The sequence below is a fragment of the Lithobates pipiens genome, unplaced genomic scaffold, assembly GCF_037356315.1.
Source record: "Lithobates pipiens isolate NorthernLeopardFrog02 unplaced genomic scaffold, aLitPip1_a1.2 Scaffold_8, whole genome shotgun sequence".
Taxonomy (NCBI): domain Eukaryota; kingdom Metazoa; phylum Chordata; class Amphibia; order Anura; family Ranidae; genus Lithobates; species Lithobates pipiens.
In genome coordinates, this window is record NW_027507903.1 from 516,948,122 (window position 1) to 516,971,375 (window position 23,254).

At 42.0% G+C, this 23,254-nt stretch overlaps 1 protein-coding gene across 1 annotated transcript in view; it reads left to right on the forward strand.

The window, feature by feature from the left end:
• The first annotated feature begins 5,327 nt into the window (after nucleotides 1–5,327).
• TACR1 (tachykinin receptor 1) overlaps nucleotides 5,328–23,254 on the forward strand; it is a 368,641-nt gene continuing 350,714 nt past the window's right edge. Inside the window, exon 1 of the mRNA XM_077469423.1 lies at nucleotides 5,328–6,352. Coding sequence (XP_077325549.1) covers nucleotides 5,961–6,352 — 392 coding nt within the window. The 5' untranslated portion in view covers nucleotides 5,328–5,960. The remainder of the gene's footprint in view (nucleotides 6,353–23,254) is intronic.

Consider the following 23,254-nt stretch of genomic DNA (forward strand, 5'->3'; position numbering starts at 1 on the left):
CACTCACCATGACCAAGCTGTAGGCCATAACATGGACTCATCCATGTTGGCCTGGGCTCCATCCAGTGTGCTGGACGGGCGATCATCATATCTCCCAGAAAGACCTTTCATCACCTGTGTATGACGGGGGAGGAGGGGGGCTTGCAGACAAGCCTGCAGTGTCCTCCGGGGGGCTCTCATAGGGCTGCACTGCATCTGGGTGCTTAAAGTTTGTTTACCCGGGAGAAGTATGCAGTGCAGTGTGGGCCGGACTCGGGGGGGCGGGACTCTGGCTGGGGAGAACAGACATCGGACTGAGCGGCAATGCATGGAGCAGGAGAGGGGTACTCTGAGGAGCCGGCCGAGGACACAGGTCATGCGGGAATGCACAACTAAAGAGCAGCCACTGCGATAGTCGAGCATGGAGCTCTGCTAGTCACCCTCCACCTCCAGCCACCCGTGTGCATGGTGCACTGGTACCCCTAGCTGCCTATGCTTCTGCCGGCCATATGTAGAGGGGGCTTCATGGGCCCCCTGCATCACAGGGCCCAGTTGCGGTCGCGACTGCTGCACCCCCTATAGTTACGCCCCTGACAGTAGGTCATCAAATCATTACATGTGCTCAGAACAGAAACTAAAGACACACTGGAAATAGGGTGGGACTAGCTATACAGCACATCTCCTAGCTACATCTGTTGCCATCTGTTAATGCAATTTTGCCACACCCACCGTTCGCTGCAGCATGCCTGGCGCGCAGCATTATTACTCTCCTTGATGCACCCAAAGGTGTCCCAGGTCTTTTACAACCCTTTAGATTATACTACAAAAAAAATGCCATGCACCACTAAAATGTTTGGGTTTGGCTTGAAGAAAAGGTGGCAAACCTAGATGTAATGTCTGTTGCAGCGTGGGCTCCATGGGCAAATCCATGCCACTTTCACGAAGAGACTAGAGTGTGCAATGTCAGCACACATACTATTGTTCACTGGGGGCTTTGGGGAGAAACGGAGTGGCCCCTTCTGCTGTAGTACCTTAAGTTGTACCCTTGGGACTGGTGAGAGGGCTATCTGCCCATCAATATATATATATATATATATATATATATATATATATATATATATATATATATATATATATATATATATATATATATATATATATATATATATATATACATTCATACAAATGTGTGTGTTTAAGCTTTCAGGTGCACACCCTAATGCTATAGCTTGCACACACCTATGTTAGTCATCAATTCTTGCAAATTGTTTAAAATACTATTTTCTTTCAGAGAAATACTGCTTCTTCCATGTCCCAGGCACAAAGGAAATCTCAGCACCTAGAGACCTAGAACCTAGCTGTAATCACTTTAGTAATGGTGACTACCATAGTGAGTTCCAAATTCCACAGGGATCGACCAGGTATGCACATACATACTTGCAATGATCCATGCTGGACCAATGTAACTATGCAAAAATATCCATACCAAAATGTCTACTTTAGAAGTTTGCCATTTAAGAAAAATTGGACAATCTGCACAGTAGAGTAGAGACAGGTCAGGGGGGTTGCTTTAATGCAGAATGAAGACCTCTTGCAATATATTGGAACTAAGAATTCCTGCATTTTTAACCACTTGCTTACTGGGCACTTAAACCCCCCTCAGTCCCAGACCAATTTTCAGCTTTCAGCGCTGATGCACTTTGAATGACAATTGCGCGGGCATACAACACTGTACCCAAATGAAATTTGTATCATTTTTTCCCACAAATAGAGCTTTCTTTTGGTGGTATTTAATTACAGCTGGGAGTTTTATTTTTTGCTAAACAAACAAAAAAAGATGCAAAAAAAAAAAAAATCATGTTTAATAGTTTGTTATAAAATTTTGCAAACGGGTAATTTTTCTCCTTCATTGATGAGGCGGCACTGATAGGCTGCACTGGTGGGCACTGATAGGCTGCACTGGTGGGCACTGATAGGCTGCATTGGTGGGCACTGATAGGCTGCACTGGTGGGCACTGATAGGCATAGTTAAGGCGGCACTAATAGGCACAGATAAGGCGGCACCGATGGGCACAGTTAAGGCGGCACTGATGGGCAAAGATGGGCACAGATAAGATGGCACGGATGGGTGGCACTAAGGGGCACTGATAGGTACCACTGATAGATGGGACTGATGGGCACTGATAGGTGGCACTGATAGGTGGCTCTGATAGGTGGCACTGCTGGGCACTGATGGGCAGCACTGCTGGGCACTGATGGGCACTGGTAGATGACACTGATGGGCACAGATATGTGGCACTGGGGTGCAGCACCTTAGTTGAGGCAGATTCTGGGCACTGTGGGCACTGCTGGGTGGCACTGCTGGGTGGCACTGTGGGCACTGCTGGGTGGCACTGTAGGCACTGCTGGGTGGCACTGTAGGCACTGCTGGGTGGCACTGTAGGCACTGCTGGGTGGCACTATGGACACTGCTGGGTGGCACTGACAGGGGGGGACACATTTTTTATTGATGTGGCAAAGCAGGGGGCAGGTGGGCACTGGCAGGGGACAGGTGGGCACTGGCAGGGCTGGCCATGATCGGGACTGATGTCCCGTTCACGGCCGTCGGTGATCGGCTGTTTTTTTTTCTCCTCGCGCTGACAGGAGGAATAATAGCCGATTACCGGCTCCGTTGTATCACATGATCAGCTGTCATTGGCTGACAGCTGATCACGTGATAAGGGGTCGGGATCAACCCCTTGCTCGGATCGGTGATCAGGCGAGTCTGATAGACTCGCCGATCACAGAGCGTGCCGCGCGCGAGTGCTTTCACACTGGAGCGGTGCGCTGGCAGGATGCTAAAAAAAGTCCTGCAAGGACCCCTCCTGCCCATTGAAATGAATGGGCACTACTGCAGCACCGCCGGCAAAGCGCCGCCGCAGCGGTGCATAGCGGGGCGCAAAAATTATGGTAAAGGCTGATAAAAATAGCGGTGATTTACCGCCGACATCCCAGACGCCCCAGTGTGAAATAGGTCTTAGTAAATCTACCCTTTTGTGTTTTTTTTCCACATTGTGGATGTTCAGGGCTTGATTCTGATACAATGCTGTTTTCATCTACAACTGTGTCTGCCCCATATTGACATTATGGAGTTGATCTCCTAGAGGCAAATAGACTGTGTACTTTGCAAAGTGAAGTTGCACTCTGCAAATGCAGTTGCTCCAGAGCGGTAAAGCTTCACTTTGCAAAGAATTCTAGAACTAAAAGTTTACAGTGGTCCCACGCAGACAGCTAAGAGTTGTCTTACTATGATGAGAACTGCTGCCCCTACTAATACAACTACCTAAGTAGAGTATGGAGTCAGGATTGCGCCACACCTAATACCCCCATCAATCTTCAAACTTTGCAAAGAATACCTAATCATACGCAAGTAAAATAAAGAAAACACTATTTTGCCTGCATGTGATTGGATGATGGAAGTCAGCAGAGCTTCTGCTTATTTACTAAGCTGTGGATCAACTGTTCTTGCAGAGGGCACAGTCTATTTACCTTTAGTAAATCAATCCCTATATGTCCACACTCTCAAGAGTAGCTATTTTATCAAATAAGAGTTGGCAAATCTTAAAGACAAGAGTAGGGACTGGCCAGAGAGGTATCACTTGGACGCAGTTTGCCAGCTGAAACATGTATTGCAATATAAGGTAACTAAGAATCCCCATTTTATAAGAGTTTGCTATAGGTAAGGGTTAATAAGTGGAAACACCTTCTTAGTATCGCATGTGTGGTGTATATAAAGCTATTTAAAGGAGAAGTACAGCCAACGCTCACGTGGCTCACAGGAATGCAGTTCGTTCTGCACTCCTGTGACTCGGTTTCAGCAGACATCGGGCTGAATTCTGTTGTCTGCTGACGTCACAGAGCCAGTCCAGGCTTGGGCAAGATTGCGACAATGGAGTCAGGATCCGCCCACATGCCTGGACCCCCACCTGGCTCAGCCTCTCAGCTGAGATCCTGAGCTGCTACTCCCGCCCCCTCCACAGCCCAGCGCTCCCGTGAGCGAGGAGGGGGCAGGGCAGAGAGCTGGTGATGGACAGTCACCAGCTCGCTTCTTGGGGAGCACTAAAAACCGAGCGATCGGCGGTGTTTGATCACTCGGTTCTCAGTCTTAAGCTGGATACACACGATACAACTTTTGTTGTTCGATTTCCTTTCCATTTACCTTCAACTATGTAGGGCAAGGGCCTGCCTGATTGCAAACAAATTGGAAGTGTTTATGTTTGACTTCCTATTATAGGGTTTTGGTAAATCTAAAGAAAAAAAATCTATAGAAAATGATATAGTGTGTATCCAGCTTTAGAGGCACCAGGGGACAGATGCAGCACTGGACTGAGGTACACCTGGGGAAGTATGATTATTAAATGAAGAAAAAAATCCCCATACTTCTCTTTCTCTTTTAAGATTTGAGCGCTCATATCTCAATTTTCAACTGCATGGTGCAAGTTGGTAACCAATAAAAGGGCAGGGGTGGCAGAAGTTGCTATATTACTGACTATAAGTGTTTATGCGAAATAAAGAAATATATATATATATATATATATATATATATATATATATATATATATATATATATATATATATATATATTTCTTTATTTTAGCATATATGTATATATATATATTCTTTCTATTTTTTTTGAAAAAAACAAACAAACATCATGCACTAACAGAAGTTTAGAGCACGATATGAGCAGCACGAATGAAGATTCTATATCGGATCTGCTGTGATGGAATCCATCCCTTGATTATATGGGGGACACGTCCCTGTCCCTGATGATCAGCAATATTCGTGGTTGTCATTTCTTTCATATCGCATCTCTCCGAATCCACATCGTGATCTGTCATTGCAAGCAGCATTTCCACTGGCAGACAATGATAAAGAATGAAGAGATCACACATCCTGATCGGTGCCAAGCGGAGCTCCTATAGATCTGTGTGCCCTGTGTGATGGAGGAGCACCAGGTGCAGATGACAGTCCGCTCCCTGCAGTTATAATTGGCACCAAATTCTGAACCCCCCCACCACCCAAATCCCCTCCATACCACTGCCAGCCAGGACGATTACTGCACACAGTCTTGGATCCTCATCAAGTCTCTCCCGGCTATAAGATGGCTCCTCCACTGCATGCATTTACACAGAAAGGGGACATCTTCACCCACCCCCCAGCCTGGCCATGTCTGCACCCTATGCCGTAGCGGAGCTCCACACTCCGTATGCCCTGACCCAGCTTCTACCTCTGGCTGTCTTCAGTCCTGAGCTCGGCAGCCCCGCCCTCCTGTCATCATGCCCCGCCCCTCCCCATGACTTTAAATCCCCTGTCAGGCTGTGATAGTATAACTCTGGAAACATGAATCACAAGGCAGGCACTCAGTGCAGGAGAAGGGACAGCACCGGACCGGCTCTGCACCACTGCCATCCCACCGCCGCACCGGCACACACTTCATAAATCCAGGATCTGCTGGACTCCACACTGCTGCACCACCATTCACCCTGAGCGAATATCTGGACCCAGACTGCTGCAGCACCATTCATCCTGAGCGAATCTCTGGACCCCAGACTGCTGCAGCACCATTCACCCTGAGCGAATCTCTGGACCTGGACTGCTGCAGCACCATTCACCCTGAGCGAATCTCTGGACCTGGACCCAGACTGCTGCAGCACCATTCACCCTGAGCGAATCTCTGGACCTATAGACCCAGACTGCTGCAGCACTTCTGTCCTGAGCGAATCTCTGGACTTGGACCCAGCCTGCTGCAGCACCACTTCTACCCCCATCTGCCTATCCCTCTTCACATTCCTTTGGATGCCGGTGCCCATCCTGCTGCCCATGGGACTTGTCCTGCCAAGTGGGATAACTGCTCCTAGCTGATCTCACCTCTTTCCTTTAAAGTTTTTTATTTTATTTTTCTTGGAGGGATTTCAGCAGCCTGTTGATAGACTCCAATCATGAATAGTAATATCTCAGCGCACAATGATTCAGCCCTTAATTCCACTACAGAGAATGGGACCAAAATTAACCAGTTTATACAGCCGCCTTGGCAGATAGCCCTCTGGTCTGTAGCCTATTCCATTATAGTCATTGTGTCTCTGGTTGGGAATATCATTGTCATGTGGATCATAGTAGCCCACAAGAGAATGAGGACTGTCACCAACTATTTCCTGGTCAACCTGGCATTTGCTGAAGCCTCCATGTCAGCCTTCAACACAGTCATCAACTTCACCTATGCCATCCACAACCACTGGTACTATGGTCTAATCTACTGCAAGTTCCATAACTTCTTCCCTATATCTGCTGTTTTCACCAGCATATACTCCATGACAGCCATTGCCCTGGACAGGTGAGAGGCACCTAATTAATATAAGATTGCATCTACATATATGACAGATAGATAGATAGATAGATAGATAGATAGATAGATAGATAGATAGAGACGGATTTGCAAAAGGAGTTGAAAATCTTTACACAACAAATGGTAGAGACTGATTTCCACAATGAGTTAAGAATCTTCACAAAACAAAATTGTGTGAATATTCAATTTAATTATCCAATCATGTAAAAGAAAAAAAAATTGCTTTGAATGCCCAATCATGTGCAGATAAAATAAGTAAACACGAATTTGCTCTTCACATGATTGGATAATTGAAGTCAATATTTACACAATTTGAGTGAAGATTCTCAACTTCTTTGCAAGTCAGCCTCTATGACTCAGAAATTGTCCATTTTTTATATATATATATATATATATATATATATATATATATATATATATATATATATATATATAAATATAATATTGTACATTTTATACATTACATTATATAATGCTATAGATTGCATAATATATATTTCAATATTTACACAATTTATTGAGTTAAGATTCTCAACTCCTGCACAAATCAGCCTCAATGACTTACCTATACAGTATCTCTATATCCACTGGATATGTTGTATGTATATATATAAATATATATATATATATATATTACAAATACTACTAAAAAATATACAAATTAATATCCAATTCATATTTTTGCAATTTATAATATATATATATATATATATATATATATATATATATATATATATATATATATATATATATATTATAGATTGCTAAAAATATAAATTGGATATTAATCTATATGTATTTTGTATTTTTTTTTGTATTGTATTTGTGTATTAATTTGTATATTTTTTTTAGTAGTATTTTATTATAAGATATATTTTATATGTAATGTTTATATTATAAAGTGTATACTATATAACTCATGTGTTGATGTGTATGTTGTATATGCCTATGTCTCTATGGGCATTTGCCAGATTAGACTGAGCCTTTGATTATCCTAAGTTCTTACAACTTCCCAAGTATTAGGAATATGTTTGGTTGTCACTAGTGTTTGTGAATAGTGCACAGCAGACAAGTGCTTCTCCACATGTGTATCCTCTTCCTTCCCTTTATTAAACTCTGCAGCTCTGTGTATTTATGTCCTTGCAGGTATTTTTGTAGCATTGTTGCATTTCATTGTGATCCTTGTGTAGAGTGCATTGATAGTAGATGTTTATAAATGGAGCTTATTTGGTGGAAGGAAATGATTTTGCCAGGCTGTCAGCTGCAAGGTGCAGCAGTGTGTGCTGAGGATAGATAATGACATAGGAACACAACAGAAGTGCCAGCACACTGGGGCATTGAGCTGGGACAGACATATGCCTTGTATGTACAGTGACAGCTGACCAAGGGTCTGAAGGTTTATATCAGGTGACTGGCAGTCTGGGATCCAAGCTGCTTGTATGCACTTCTTGTTGTATGCTTCTAACATGATATGCAAAATGTGTTATTGATTGTATCTCTGTGTTTAAAAACAGTTGCAATCTGATGAGATAAAATAGAAAAAAAATCCGAAATGATTTAAAAACAAATACAGAATAGAGATTGTGCAATCTGCTATAAACAAAAACATACCTCTCAACAGGTTTTAACATTCCCTGGTTGTCAGTATTGTCCAGCTGTGCCAGAAAAATCCTTTGCATATCTTAGGCCTTTAAATCACTTTTACTGACGAGTGGCTTTAAAAATGATGAAAAAAAAATAAAAAATGATGTTACATTTAAAGTGGTATTAAACCCAAAAGCAAACATTTATTACACTGCAGCTTGCCATTTCATAGATGCCATGGATTTTTTATTTTCGTTGTTAACCACTTGACATCCGCGCTATGGCCGAATGACGGCCACAGCGCAGATCTGAATGACAGCCTCCCCTGTGCATGCTCCCTGCGCGCTACCTACAGGCGCACGCAGAGCATGCTGTGGTCACCGAGTCATTGAGACTCGGGTGATCACCGATCCTAGTAAGGGGATCTTTTTTTTTCTCCTCACTCTGACAACGGAGGAGAAAAAAAAAGCTGATCACTGGCTCATCTTAAAGGGACATCTGTCCCGAAAAGGAAGAGGCAATTATGCCTCATTTATGCCTTCTGACATTGCCCACAAGTGCCACCTATCAATGCCCACCAGTGGTGCCAATCAGTGCCACCTAGAAGTGCTGCCTATCAGTGTAACCGATCAGTGCCCATCACTGCCACCCATCAGTGCCCATCACTGCCACCTATCGGTTCCCCTTCAGTGCCGCCTCATCTGAGCACATCAATGATGGACAAAAATTACCCATTTTAAAATTTTATAACAAAATACTTTTTTTTTTTTTTAAATCAGTCGGTTTACATTTTTTTTAACAAAAAAAGAAAACCGCAGAGGTGATCAAATGCCACCAAAAGAAAGCTCTATTTAGGGGGAAAAAATGAAAAAAAATTATTTGGGTACAGTGTTGTATGACCGCGCAATTGTCATTCAAAGGGTATCAGCGCTGAAAGCTGGAAATTGGTATGGATAGGAGGGGGTTTAAGTGCCCAGTAAGCAAGTGGCTAAGCTTTGTTTCTTTTATTTTCACCTGGCAATCTAGCAAGTAAGTCTTTTGTTTTTGTTTTTCAACAGAACAAGCTATCCTGCAGGTGTTGAGACAAACCATTTACCACTGTCAGGGGTGCTTACAATGATCAGCTTTTATTTATGTATAGCCTCTATCCCAAAAGCAACCAAACTGTTACTGTAACTGCCTAAAACGTATTAGCTGGAATTTGACTTCACGTTGTTAGTTTATGTAAATCTGCAAGTACACCTGAGACTGGCTACACACTTTACAATTTTTAAACAATTTTCTCATACAACTTTCCTTTACATTTAACAAAAAACATATAATATGAGGTCAAACCTAAACGATTTTAAATTGTGTCAGGCAGGCCTTTGCGCTACATAGTTAAAGGAAAATCTAAAGGAAATAGAACAACAAAAGTTGTGTAATGTGTATCCAGCTTTACACTACCCTTGCCCAGACTGACAAAGCTGCTGTCCAAAGGGGTCTTTGTTGCTCCTTCATCCAAAGTGTAGAAGGTCTAAGGCCCTGTACAGACGGTCGGACTTTCTGGCGGAAAATGTGCTATCGGATCTTGTTGTCGGAAAATCCGATCGTGTGTGGGCTTCCGTCTAACTTTTTCCATCGGAATTTCCGACACACAAAGTTTGAGAGCAGGATCTAAAATTTTATCCAAACTGCAGACTGGGGGCTTGATCTGGCCCTTTGCCTGCCCTTATCCGGCCCTTGGAGCACTAATCCTTCAACTGACACCAACCACGGGGCACCATTTCTCCCACTAAAATCAATGATGGGGCATTGTTTACTCCCAATAACATTGGGAAATTTTCGAATCCCACTGGCCACAGTTCGACCCCCTGAAAGACAGTAAAGTGGCCCTATTGCAGCGATCATATCTAAGATATTGTATGCTACGATAATGTTTGCTTTTGTCTTTATAGCGTTGCTCCTACCAAAAGGGGAACTTGTTTGCTTCTCCCCCCTCCCCCCCCCCCTCCACTGCCACATTTGGCCTCCTCCAGGGGGAGCGGGTAAATGTTTTCGACAGGTACCCATCCACACTTTCGGAAGACCTTACCATGGCGAGGTCCCCCAGAAGTTTGGCCCCTCTCCTCCTTCCACCGCCCCTGGACCATTCAGAAAAGCACATCCCGCTTCGCAAAGGCTTTACTGCCGGTTTACAAGGAATGGCAGCGGCAGCACCCAAGAGCCGATTGAAAAATCAGCTGGAGTGCCGACATTGCGAGATCCCTGGACAGATAAGTGCCCTAATATTAAAAGTCAGCAGCTACAGTATTTGTAGCTGCTGACTTTTAATTTGTAGGTGGGGGCTTTAATACCACTTTAAGTTATTTATCCCATTGAAAATGATAATGCATTTCTTAGTGAGCAATTACTAAAAACCAAATGCGGGTGAGGTGATCACTGTGATAAATAGCTTGTGTGACATCAGTAAGTGTGCAGCTTCTTGTGAAAATGAAATTGGCAGCAGGTAGCAATGTTTTATGATAGCTACTCCTTGGTAAAAGTAAAGTGGTGATAATGTACGATCCTTTTATCAATCTAATAATGAGAGTAATTGATGACAAGTCATTATTTGTGACATTATTCTGCTCATATTTTCTTTGCTGCACGCTGCATAGTCTGATTGTGCAAATGACTAAACTGACATTGAATCCATAAGGTGTACTATAGTCATAAATACAATGAGATGAGTCAAAAGGAACTGGAGGGAGAATGCTTTTTGTTTAATTAGATGCCACCAGACTATAGTGAAACCTATCAAGACAGACATATGGGAACTGGCACAGATGACTTGGTTATTCTCCTTATCTCCACTATTTAGTCCCTGACCTATAAAATGACTGGGCATATCAGATGTCCCAACACTTAAGAAGTGCTTGTTCCTCATCAGTAGGAAAGCTAGAGTTAAGAGGACATCTATGTACTTTCAAAAACAAGTCAGCGATTGCTCTTTCCTATCTCTATCCCAATGTCTTCCTTTTCATTTGTACAATTGAGTCTTTTGTCCTATGTACCAGCCAGTGGGTTAAGCGTCTTAATGGATGGTGTGGACTCACGTTCCTACAGATAAACTCTATTCATTTACAATCCAACTGCCTATTTGTAAAGCTGCATATCCTTGAGTATTGCCAGTTATGAGGATAATGGATTGTAAGGTAATGAGGATGTAATGTGTGGTAAACACATCAGGTACAGAAATGCAGTCCAGTGTTTAAACAACCATCCTGAGTGTGCTGGTAATCACCGGCATGTACATTTACTTCATCTGTGCGTCTATCAGCAGAACACTGTGAGGGATTGTTGTCTGGGTACAACAACAGGTCATGGCTGCGAGTGAAACTAAAGCCTCGTACACACGATCTGATTTTCCTATGGGAATTATGTGATGACAGCCTGTTGGTGGAAAATCCAACCGTTTGTACGCTCCATCGGACAATTGTTGGCGGATTTTCCACGGACAAATGTTAGATGGCAGGCTTTAAAATTTTCCACGGACAGCGGTCTGTTGTGGGATTTTCAGACAAAAGTCCAAACATGCATGTTTGGAAACAAGGACGAGCCAGAAGCAGTCGGTCTTGTAAACTAGGGTTCGTAATAGAGAAATAACATTCATGACGTGGCAAATTATGAAATCTCGAAATGCAGCACACATTCTCTTCTTTAATGGGATAATAATGAAGCTGCTTTGCTGGTGATACTGATGGTGTTCTGCCAAACGTATTTTAAAAGGCTTTTATTTTCTAGTGATATAAAGAATAATATTATTATGCTTGTTTTTTTGTTTTGTTTTTGGGGGGGGGGGGGGGCAAGTTACCACAACACCATTATCCCGTAGTTTTTAAGATCAAAGATACAACTATGTTGGTGTCATTTTACATTATTTATTATTTATATGTATTTTTTTTAAATGTAACTGCCTACTTCCAAACTGTCATTTGAAGCAAAACACATAGCCAAGTATTATTCTACACAATTTTTTCTTATATGCTATCTGCCAATAGAACTTAACCAAAAAGTGCATTCTTTGCACCCAAAAATATATAAAATATACCAAATAAAATCATTATTCAACCAAAAAATAAAATAAAAGCCTCATGCACGTGTCCTGCTTTTTAATATAGGGGGTCAACAATGCCAAGTGTTGGTGAAAGCAGGGGTTCGTCATCCGGAGAAAATTCCAAAAATCATTTGGATTATTCTCCTGGAGCTCCTGCAGCAAAGGCATATGACATAATTGGTCATGATTAATAAAGCAACTAATTTTGGGTCCAAGAAATCCTCCTCCTCCTGTTCCTGGACTGGAATTGGGTCAAAGCAATATCGCTATTCAAAAAGGAACTTAAAAGTACAAAATGAAAAGCACGAAATGAAAACCACGAATCAAAACTCACCAAACTACTAACACAATATTGGCAGAAGGAGCCCAAAGGGTGGCGCATGACAATTGAACTTCCTCTTTATCGGCTTGTAGTACGTCTAGTACGTCACTACATTCGGGTTTGTTGGCCGACAATTGTGTGCCATTTGTATGCAAAACAAGTGATTGTTTTCAATTTTTTTTTAAATAAATGTGCAAAGATTTCAAACAAACTTCTTTCATGTTCTCATTATGGGGTATTGTTTGTAGAATTTTGAGGAAAATAATGAATCAAATCCATTCTGGAATAAGTCTGTAAAATAACAAAATTTGGAAAGTGAAGCGCTGTGCATACTTTCCGGATTCACTGTATAACATCAATAAACTGATTTTTAATTGTTCACCATGGACTGCAGTGCTTTGCACTTCCTGTACTCCATGCACATATAAAAGACTCATCTTAATGTACCCTTGCATTCATTATTACATCACGGGTGTAAAAATTTGGAGGCATTCTTGTACAGCCAGAGGAGAAAAAAAGAGGCAGCATATTGTTGATGCGATTGTGTTAACAGTAGGAGGGGCTTAAAACTTGAGCCTACATACAGAGTGCAGGGTTAATACGTATGTAATGTACAGAGTTCAGGTATCAGGTGTGTGTAACCTACAGAGTGCAGGTGTCAGATGTACATAATATACAGAGTTAAGGTGTCGGGTGTGTGTAACTTACAGAGTGCAGGGGTCAGATGTACATAATGTACAGTGTTCAGGTGTGGAATGTACAGAGCTCAGCAGTCAGATTGTGGAATGCACATAGTGCGGGGGTCAGGTGTGTAGAACATACAGAGTGTGGGGGTAAGATGTGTGTAATGTACATAGTGCAGGGGTCAGGTGTGTGAAATGTGCAAAAGGCAGGGGTTTAATGTGTAGAATATACAGCGTTCAGGGATCAGATTGCATAATGTACAAAATGCAGGGGTCAGATGTGTGAAATGTGTGAAATGTACAGAACATAGACGTCAGATGTGTGGAATGCACAGACTTCAGATGTCAGATGTGTGGAATGTACAGACTTCAGGCATGTGGAATGTACTTAGTTTAGGGGTTCGATTGTGGAATGTACAACGTGCAGGGGTCAGATGTGTGGAATGTATAAAATGCAGAGGTTAGATGTGTGGAACGTACTAAGTGGAGAGGTTAGATTGTGGGATGCCCAGAATGCAAAGGTTTGATGTATGGAATGTACAGAGTGTAGGTGTTGGATTGTGGGATGCCCAGAATGCAGGGCCAGGTGAGAAGTATGTAATGTACACAGGGCAGCAGGCAAGAGAAATAAGGCAGATTTCCCCTCTGACAAGGGTTGAACCTTGTTATCGCCATGCTTGTTTACACTCCACCCCCCTAGATGAGAGCCAACAGGATCCAGGGATGCATAGATGAAGGAAGTGAAGGTAATCCAGACATAGAGACCCCTTGTGTCAACTGAAACCCCTGCTATGAAGGAGAATGAAAACACACAAATACACACACAAACACTCAAACACAGACAGTATGACCAGAAATGCACATGCCTTAAAAGCTTTAATCTAGTAGGAGATGCAGTAGGAGAGGAACATACCCAGCACATGCTTCAAAAAGAACCCTCCCCATGAGGAGCTTTATGAACTCTGGCTATGTTGGATTACAGATAACTCAAATTATAGCAAACTTTGCTAATTTTCGGGTGTCAGCCCAGATGCAGTCTTCGCTGGATAACATTATCAATTCACAAATCACTTATTTCCTAGCTGTAATTGCCTTTCAGCAAATCAATTTAATCTATTTTTAAGGAAAGCATAAATGTTCCTACAGATGTGAGACTTCTGTTGCTTCATCAAGCTCATTTTGGCTAGATTGAGTGATTACCCTCATGCCTATGGATGCCATAAATCTGCACTAGATACCTGCAAGTGGCTGATCTCGGGGGAAATGAAGAAAAGCCATGCAGGTTATTCCAGCTGATTACTGTTATTTCCCTAGTCAGTTCCCCTGCTGCTTACATTGACATGGCATCCTTTTTCGGCAATCTAGGAATGCTGGTAAATGGAATGATCTTTCAGAAGCTTACATTTGTCCAGCCATTCTTTGATGTCTATATGCCCTAAGTTAATATACTGTGTGTGGTTGATTACATTTTGTTTACTGATGTTGTACCTTCCATACGCAATATCAGTATCATTCCTGGATGTAAGAAGTAATACTGGATGAATGCTTGATCATCCAAAGTTTAGTCTGCAGTTAGAGGTTTACGAGCCTCCAAAAGATGGGAAACTTTTGTCAGCAGAGGTGCCTGAATGTGGAGGAGAAGCTTCTTCACATTCAGGCGTCTCTGCTGACTCCAGTATCTCATCTTTTTAGGTTCCGAAACCACTTACTGTGAGCATACCGGAATCCTGAGATCACAGAGCATAGGATCGTCCAGATAACCCCACCAAGAATCAAGAGGGACCTTGCTCTGTGCAGGGACAGCCATATTCCCTGCAGGCTTTCACTCCAGGTTGTCTGATCCCCCATTAGTGAGCTCAACAAACTCACAGATGTGAGTACACCATTGCAATTTACCTTTTCATCATATATTTCATCCAATTATCTGTCAAACTACTACACCATAAGGCCGCGTACACACGGGCGGATTGTCTGCCCAACTAAGTTCATCAGACAATCTGACAGACAGTCCGTCCAACTTTTAAATGAACGGACTTGACCACACACGATGAACAGACAGTCCGCTGAAAGCTTGCACGATGACGTGTACAGCACGTACGACGGGACTAGAAATTCGACGTCCAATACACTGCAATGCAACCTTCGGCGTGTAAATCCTTTCTGAGCATGCGCCATACTTAATCCGTCCAACTTGCCTACACACGAGCGGACTGTCCGCTGAAACCAAGTTTGGACGGACAAAATTACGGAAATTCCGAAAGACTTAGTCCGTCAGACTGTCTGCTGAAAAAGTCCGCTGAAGCCCACACACGAGCGGATTGTCCGCTGAAACACGGTTCAGCGGACTAAGTTGGGCAGACAATCCGCCCATGTGTACGCGGCCTAAGAAGCTCTCCCATGGTCTCTATCCTTTTTTTTGTTCCCTTTTTTTTTTCCTTATCTTTGGAGGTACCCAAGTTATAATGTTGAGTCTGAACTTGTGTTTGAATCAAGCTTTGAGCTCATCCCTATTCCTAACAAACCAGAGGCACCTCTGGGCACATAGGTTAAAATATTGGGGGGCTGGTAGATTACCATGGTGACCACTTTGGATCAAATCTAAGAATAATACAATCTTTTTAAAAGAACACAAATTAATTGGTATACAAACTTTATTATCACATCGTGATGACAAAATATTTAAATGGATGAAAAGTAGATAAATACCATATAACAAAGGAGACTCCAGGAGGACTAAGTAGAAGACCTGTGGCATGTGCCATGAGTGCCAGGGTCTAGAAACACCCCTGTCTGAGTGTATAAGCAAATTGGCATTTGAATTTATGAAATGTTTTGCGATTGTGAATAACATTAAAATTGATGATATCTATGAAGATACTATTCATGGTTACTAAGAATCATACCCAATGAGTGTGAGCAGAAGATGTTGGTATCTATGTACTTTGCACCTGTCTTGTTCATTTCCATCTGCAAAAGTGGATGGCGCCTATTACTGGTCTCTAAGAGCAGTGCCCTCTACATATGAAAGTATTTTGTGTTCCATATGGCTCCCTTTCTTACATCCTATTCTCCAGTCTAACATCCTATGTATGAGTATAAAAGGCAGTACTAACGATTGGTGGGCTCTGCAACTATTTCCATTTAAAAATATGCATGCATGGGATTAAATGGTGTCACTGCATTCCCATGAGTGCTGAATCTCAGAATGGAAAACACAGAGGTAACCATAGTCTTTTCTAAATATAATTCCTGGAGGTCCCCTTTTACAACAGAGGAGGATACATGGCACTTTACAAAGCTACAAGTGCACAAATGCTAGAAATTTCAGGTGACACAGAATATCGGTAATAATAATAATAATAATAATAATATAGGTAATAAATACAAATACAATCTAGCCTTCTAATAACTTGACTTCTTTGCCTTTTTACCTAAAGTGGTTGAAAAGGCTGAAGGTTTTTTCCTTAATGCTTCTATGCATTACAGTAAAAAACTTGCTGCATGCAGCTCCCCCTCCCCTTATACCTACCTCAGCTAAATCTCAGTCCAGTGCTATGCATGAGAGCAGAGGCTCTCTCTGTTCTCTCCCTCCTCCCATTGGCTCCCACTTCTGTCACAGCCAGAGAGAAGAGGGGCAAGCCATGCTCTGTGTGTCTATGCACACACAGAAGCAGCTTGGTAGCTAAACTCATACGAGTGCCCCCCATAGAGTGTTATGGTGGGCACTTGGTGGGGATGAGGAACCAAGAGCACAGGCGTGGTCCGCAGGAGAGGAGGATCAGGGCTTCTCTGTGCTAAGCACTGCACAAAGCAGATAAGCACACCAAGTTCTTTAGTTAAAAAAAAAAATAAATAAATAAAATGTGCTCCTTTACAATCACTTTGATTAACTACTTGCCAGCCAGCCACCAACGGATTTTGGCCCAAACTTGTCTAGCATACACACGGTCGCACAAAGTTGTTGGAAAATCTGATCATTCTGAATGCGGTGACGTAGAACACGTACAATGGGACTATAAACGGGCCAGTAGCCAATAGCTTTCATCTCGTAATTTATTCTGAGCATGCGTGGCACTTTGTTCGTCGGAATTGTCTACACACAATCGGAATTTAAATGTAAATAAGGCTTGGAGCACTAGGGTCTTCTGTTTGAATCTCAACCAGAACACTACCTGCATGGAGTTTGTTTGCTATCCCTGTGCATGTGAGGGTTTCCTCCTACACTTCAAATTACAATGAATTCAATGCTGGAAGGTCAATGGGCTCTTGTCTAAATTGACCCTAGTATGTGCATGTATGCATGCATGTGATATAGGGACTTTAGACTTTCCCTTGAGGGTCAGGGACTGATGTGAATGTACAATATGTAAAACACTACGTATATAGAATGTTCTCTTTGCGAGTGCGGTTGCCCTAGAGCTTAGTAAAAAATTTCCATCATCCAATTATGTGCAAGCAAAAATGCTGTTTTTCTATTTCCCTAGCCTAAGGGCTGATGCACGCTGCAGCTCAAAAAAATAAGCTGCTTTTACAGGCATTTGAGCTTTTATTTCTCTGCGCTTGAAGAAGCTTGTGCTTTTTTGGGGGGCTTTTTGTGCGTTGTTATTATTCTTATTATTATACAGGATTTATATAGCGCAGACAGTTTACGCAGCAATTTACAACATTAGGGCAGACAGTACAATTACTATACAATTCAATACAGGGGGGAATCAGAGGGCCCTGCTCATTATTATTGAGCTTCTTCGAGCTTTTTTGAGCATAACCTTTTTTTTTTTTTTTTTCACAAACCCTCCCCTCAGCTCATTTGCTTTTTTGTGCATTTTCAAGCTTCTTTGAACTTTTTCGCACTTTTTGCATGTTTTTGGGCACTTTTCTGTTTGAAAGCTCCTCTCAAACATGCGAGTTTGGAAGGGTTTTTTCTGCCTGTTAGGGCTCATACACACTTCAGCTCAAAGATGCAGCTCCTACAAGCTTTTGAGCTCTTATTTTTTCTGCCTAGAAAATCACCTTCATGTTAGCCAATTTGTCCATAGACACTAGGGCTTTTTCAGGCATATGCTCCTACAGGCAGAGAAAAATCTCCCACCAAACTCGCATTTTTGAGAGCAGCTAGTGCCTCAAAAAGCTCAAAAGAGTGCAAAAAAGCTCAAAAACGTCCAAAAATGTTTGCTCCAGCCTTTTGTTTTGTTTATACAGTGGTTAAGAATATACTGTCTAAGGCCCCTTTCACACTGTCGGACCGCTCAGGTCCGCCTGTCAGTTCTGTCAGTTCTGCTAGTCTAAGGAGCGTCGGATGTCAGATCCGCTAAAAGCAGATGGATGGCCCTACGTTCGGATCCGTCGTTTGCGAATTGGATCGAGTGAGATCGGATGAAAACGGACATGCTGTGAGGACATCCGTTTTCATCCGATCTCTCCGTAGAAACCAGCGGGACTCGACAAACCCCTCCCCGCTCAGTGAGCAGAGAAGGACCTGTCATCCGCCGGCTCAGGGGAGATCAACGGAGAGATCTCCCGTTGAGCTGGCGGACAGAGGCGGACTCCGTGGAAGCAGATCCGCCTCGTGAGAATGAGACCTAAGAGGGTTTGTGGAAAAAAAAAACACTTATGCTCAAAAAAGCTTGAAAGATCTAAAAAAAAAAAAACGTGAGAAAGAGCACAACAAATAACAAGCTTCTTCCAGCTTTTATAGGCAGAAATAAAAGCTCAAACGCTTGTAAAAAAGCAGCTTTTTTTTTTAGCTGCATTATGCATGAGCCCTAAGAGCATAGCTCCCAACTGTCCCTGATTTTGAGGGACTGTCCCTGATTTGGAGCAATGTCCCTCTGTCCCTCTTTCCTCTTCATTTGTCCCTCATTTTGGTCTGATCTATATAGATATATATAAAATGCACTTTTTATCAATCAAAAAGTGTTTCCCAGTGCTAAACCTTTCATCTGATTTCTAAATTGCTGCATTTGTAAATACCAAAAGCCAGAATAAAGGAATAGTAGTGCTAAAAAAAAGAACTTGTGGGTTTAACCAATCTTTTTTTTTTTTGTACAATTCTCCCTTCAAGGGGCATGGCAATGGGGTGTGTCCTATGCCTTCATACTTTTTCTGATAGGTGTCCCTCATTCCCATCTCAAAAAGTTGGGAGGTATGCTAAGAGCATATGTCTGTAAACTCCTGAAAAAGCCATAGTGTGTATGGACAAATTGGCTAACATGGAAGGGCTTTTCCAGGCAGAAAAAAACATGAGTTAAAAAAAGCTCAAAAGCCCATAGGAGCAACTTCTTTTAGCTTCTTTGAGATATAGTATGCATGAGCCCTTAGAGTGTGCAGCAGTTGCTGATCAGTGTCAGACATTTGTAAACACATCCAAGAACTGGCCAGGCAGCAGGATTTACATGATTTTACCTTTCTGAGCCAGCATCTAAGTCCAGATATTGACCCTGACTAATGCCCAAGCAAAGATGGCGTACACCTTCTGGAGAGAAAGGCAGATGAAGGCATTGTCAGTGGGAGTACTGTGGTCTCTATGAGAAGCAATAAATGCCTACAAGGTTTACACATTAGTAGTAAAGCATGTTTTTGATATAAAATAAATTACACTAGGTACTCTATAAAAGTAGCTTATGTAAATCTGCAAAATGGATGTTATTTGTAAAGCGCTATGAGCCTCAGATTTAACAAGTCAAATAAAGAACTACATTTTATATGGTGTTTTCCATTTTAATAGCTGTTATGCTTCCTTCTGCATCTGTGCTGGGAACATTCCAATATTCTCTGATTAGAACTGCTGTCTGTGGTTTGTACTAAGAATTAAGCCTCTCAGATTTCTCTTAGGTGCACAGAGTTATAGTTACTGAGTGTGTTATGCAGTTTTCACTCTGCTGTAATAAATAAAACTTAAAATAAGACAAGTGATGAAGATACTTAGGAACTTTTGTAAATCAGTTGCTTTAGAATGGGGAGAACAGGAGGTGGGGCTAATATGTACAGTTGTGCTCATAAGTTTACATACCCTGGCAGAATTTATGATTTCTTGGCCATTTTTCAGAGAATATGAATGATAACATAAAAACATTTCTTTCACTCATGGTTAGTGTTTGGCTGAAGCCATTTATTATCAATCAAATGTGTTTACTATTTTGAAATAAAAATTACAACAGAAACTACCCAAATGACCCTGATTAAAAGTTTACATAACCTGGTGATTTTGGCCTTATAACATACACACGTTGACACAAATGGATTTGAATGGCTATTAAAGGTAATCACACTGACCTGTGACCTTGCTTGTAATTAGTGTGTGTATATAAAAGGTCAATGAGTTTCTTGACTCCTAAAAGGCCCTTGCATCTTTCATCCAGTGCTGCACTGACATTTCTGGATCCTGGGGAAAGCAAAAGAATTGTCAAAGGATCTGTGGGAAAAGGTAGTTAAACTGTATAAAACAGGAAAGGGATATAAAAAGATATCGAAGGAATTGAGAAAGACAGTCAGCAGTGTTCAAACTGTAATCAAGAAGTGGAAAATGAGGGGTTCTGTTGAAACCAAACCACGGTCAGGTAGACCAACTAAAACTTCAGCCACGACTGCCAGGAAAATTGTTCGGGATGCAAAGAAAAACCCACAAATAACTTCAGGTGAAATACAGGACTATAATAAGGAGGCACTTGAAGAAAGATGGGCTGCATGGTCGAGTTGCCAGAAGAAAGACATTATTACGCAAATGCCACAAAGTATCCCGATTACAATATGCCAAACAGCAGAGAGAAAAACCTCAAACCTGGCACAAAGTCATTTGGAGTAATGAGACGAAAATTTAGCTTTTTGACCACAACCATAAACACCATAAAAAAAAATTGCAGAGGTGATCAAATACCGCCAAAAGGAAGCTCTATTTGTGGGAAAAAAAGTACGTTAATTTTGTTTGGGTGCAACGTCACAAGACCACGCAATTGTCAGTTAAAGCGACGCAGTGCCGAGTCACAAAAGTGCTCTGGTCAGGAAAGGGGTAAAATCTTCCGCAGTTAATGATTCTTTTACGGCCTAAACATGGTCTTCTCTTTGTTTCCGATCTGACTGTTCTATCTGAGAATTTGATTGCTGAATAGGAATTTTGAATATGACACCCCATTCCGCAGACCTCATTATCACAAACTGAGCCCTGTGCCCAAGAGCCATTCCCAGGTATGATGATGAGGTTAGCTGATTACATGACCAACACAATGAAGTGCCTTTTTTCCTGTAGTCTCTTCGATATCCACAGAACGGCAGTTGATAATTTTGGTACATAATCTAAGGGAGCACAAAGTGGAGTTTTTTTTTCCATAGCAGCCCACTGAGAGGTTTGTTTTTATTTTGTACGTTGAAGTGGGAAACAAATGAGTGATCTGTGCCCTTATAGCGACTATGAAGTTACTGGGACCAGTAGTTCCTTAATAACCGGGGTGCAAATTGGTCTGGTATTTGCAGAACCTCATGTAGGAGTGAGCAGCTTCTTGTGTTTGAGTCTCTGAAAAATAAGCAGCAAATTGTATTAGGAACGAGAGCTGCTGTGCCTGTGTCAATGCTCATGTATAATGTACTTTTTACTGGATTCCTGACAACTGCTTGTTGAAAATAAAACATAGTGCTCCTATACAATTCATGCTACTGTAGTGCTGCACTTAAAGCCTACCACCGGAGGATTTTTTTTTTTTTTTAGCTTTGGAGGGAGTGGGTAACATTTCATGTTTTTATTTCAGTCTGTGACCCCACTGGAGAGATTTTCCTTGACTTCCTGTCCCTATGGTAGTAGGGCAACAAAATGGAACTAGCAGTTGTCACCAGGTCAGAAAGTCACAAACAGTAATAAAAACATTGTCATTGTCATTCTAATTACTCCTAACTCTCAGTTGATTTTTGTTAAGCTGTATATTACAAATAATTGGTTTTAATTTCAAATTGGACTCGGAGTGACGATTATGGTAAAATATTAAGAAGCAAATCTTATTTTACTGTATATCTTGAGTATAAACATATAGTGCTTATTTATAAGAGCATAGCAATTTGCTCAGTGAAAGTGCATGTACATTTGTTCTGTGTGAATAGGGACAAAACATGTTAATGCGCTTTTTCTTTTGCAGGTCGATTGTTTTTCATTGATTTAAAACTAAAATGTTAAAACAGAAAAATTTCCTATGACTCTAAGGCTGGGTTCACACTGGTGTGACACGACACTCATCCTACTTTGGATCCGACTTTGCCTTGCAACTTGAAGTCAGACTTCAATGAACGGGGATCCAAGTCGCCAATACCAGGCACTGTGTTTGGTATGAACCTTGAGGTGGAACTTTGATCCTAGCCATTGAATATCATTGAAGTCGGATCAAAGTCGGAACGCCGTCTTGCCTGATCCGACTTTGGCATGCGACTTGTGCTCTGATGATCTTGAGGGGGAACTCCATGCCAAATTTAAAAAAAAATCCCTCTCCAAGAGCATACCAGGTCCTTCGTTCTGGTATGGGTTTTAAGGGGAACCCCCTATGCCGAAAAAATGGTGTGGGATTCCCCCCAAGATCCATATCAGACAGAAGGGCCTGGTATGCTCCTGGAGGGGGAACCCATGCCGCTTTATTATTTAAAATTTGGGGTGGAATTCCCCTCAAGATCATCAGAGCACAAGTCGCATGCCAAAGTCGGATCAGGCAAGATGGCATTCCGATTTTGATCCAACTTCAATGATATTCAATGGGTTGAAGTAGGATCAAAGTCAGACCAAAGTAGTACAGGGAGCATTTTCAAAGTCAGATCGACTTGTGTAGGACCAGTTAAAACAACTCCCATAGGGAAACATTGATTTTCACATGTAATGCGACATGAGCTCCCAATTTCGGAGCATTTGTCGTACCAGTGTGAACCCAGGCTTAGGGAGAGATTTACTAAATCTGAATCTGGTGCAGCTGTGCATAGTAACCAACCAGCTTCTAACTTCAGCTTGTTCAATTAAGCGTTGACCATAAAACCTGGAAGCTGATTGGTTGCTATGCACAGCTGCACCAGATTCTGTATGCAAAAGTTTTCGTAAATCTCCCCATAGAAGTGACATCCAGTGGCCAAAAGCAGTATTTTCCATTTTAAAGTTGAGGTTTGGGTATGGATATTTCTGCCCCTTTCACATGAAAAGCCCGCTCGGATCCGCCTGTCCATTTTTCAGGTGGATCCGAGCGGGCCACCTATTGACTATGGGC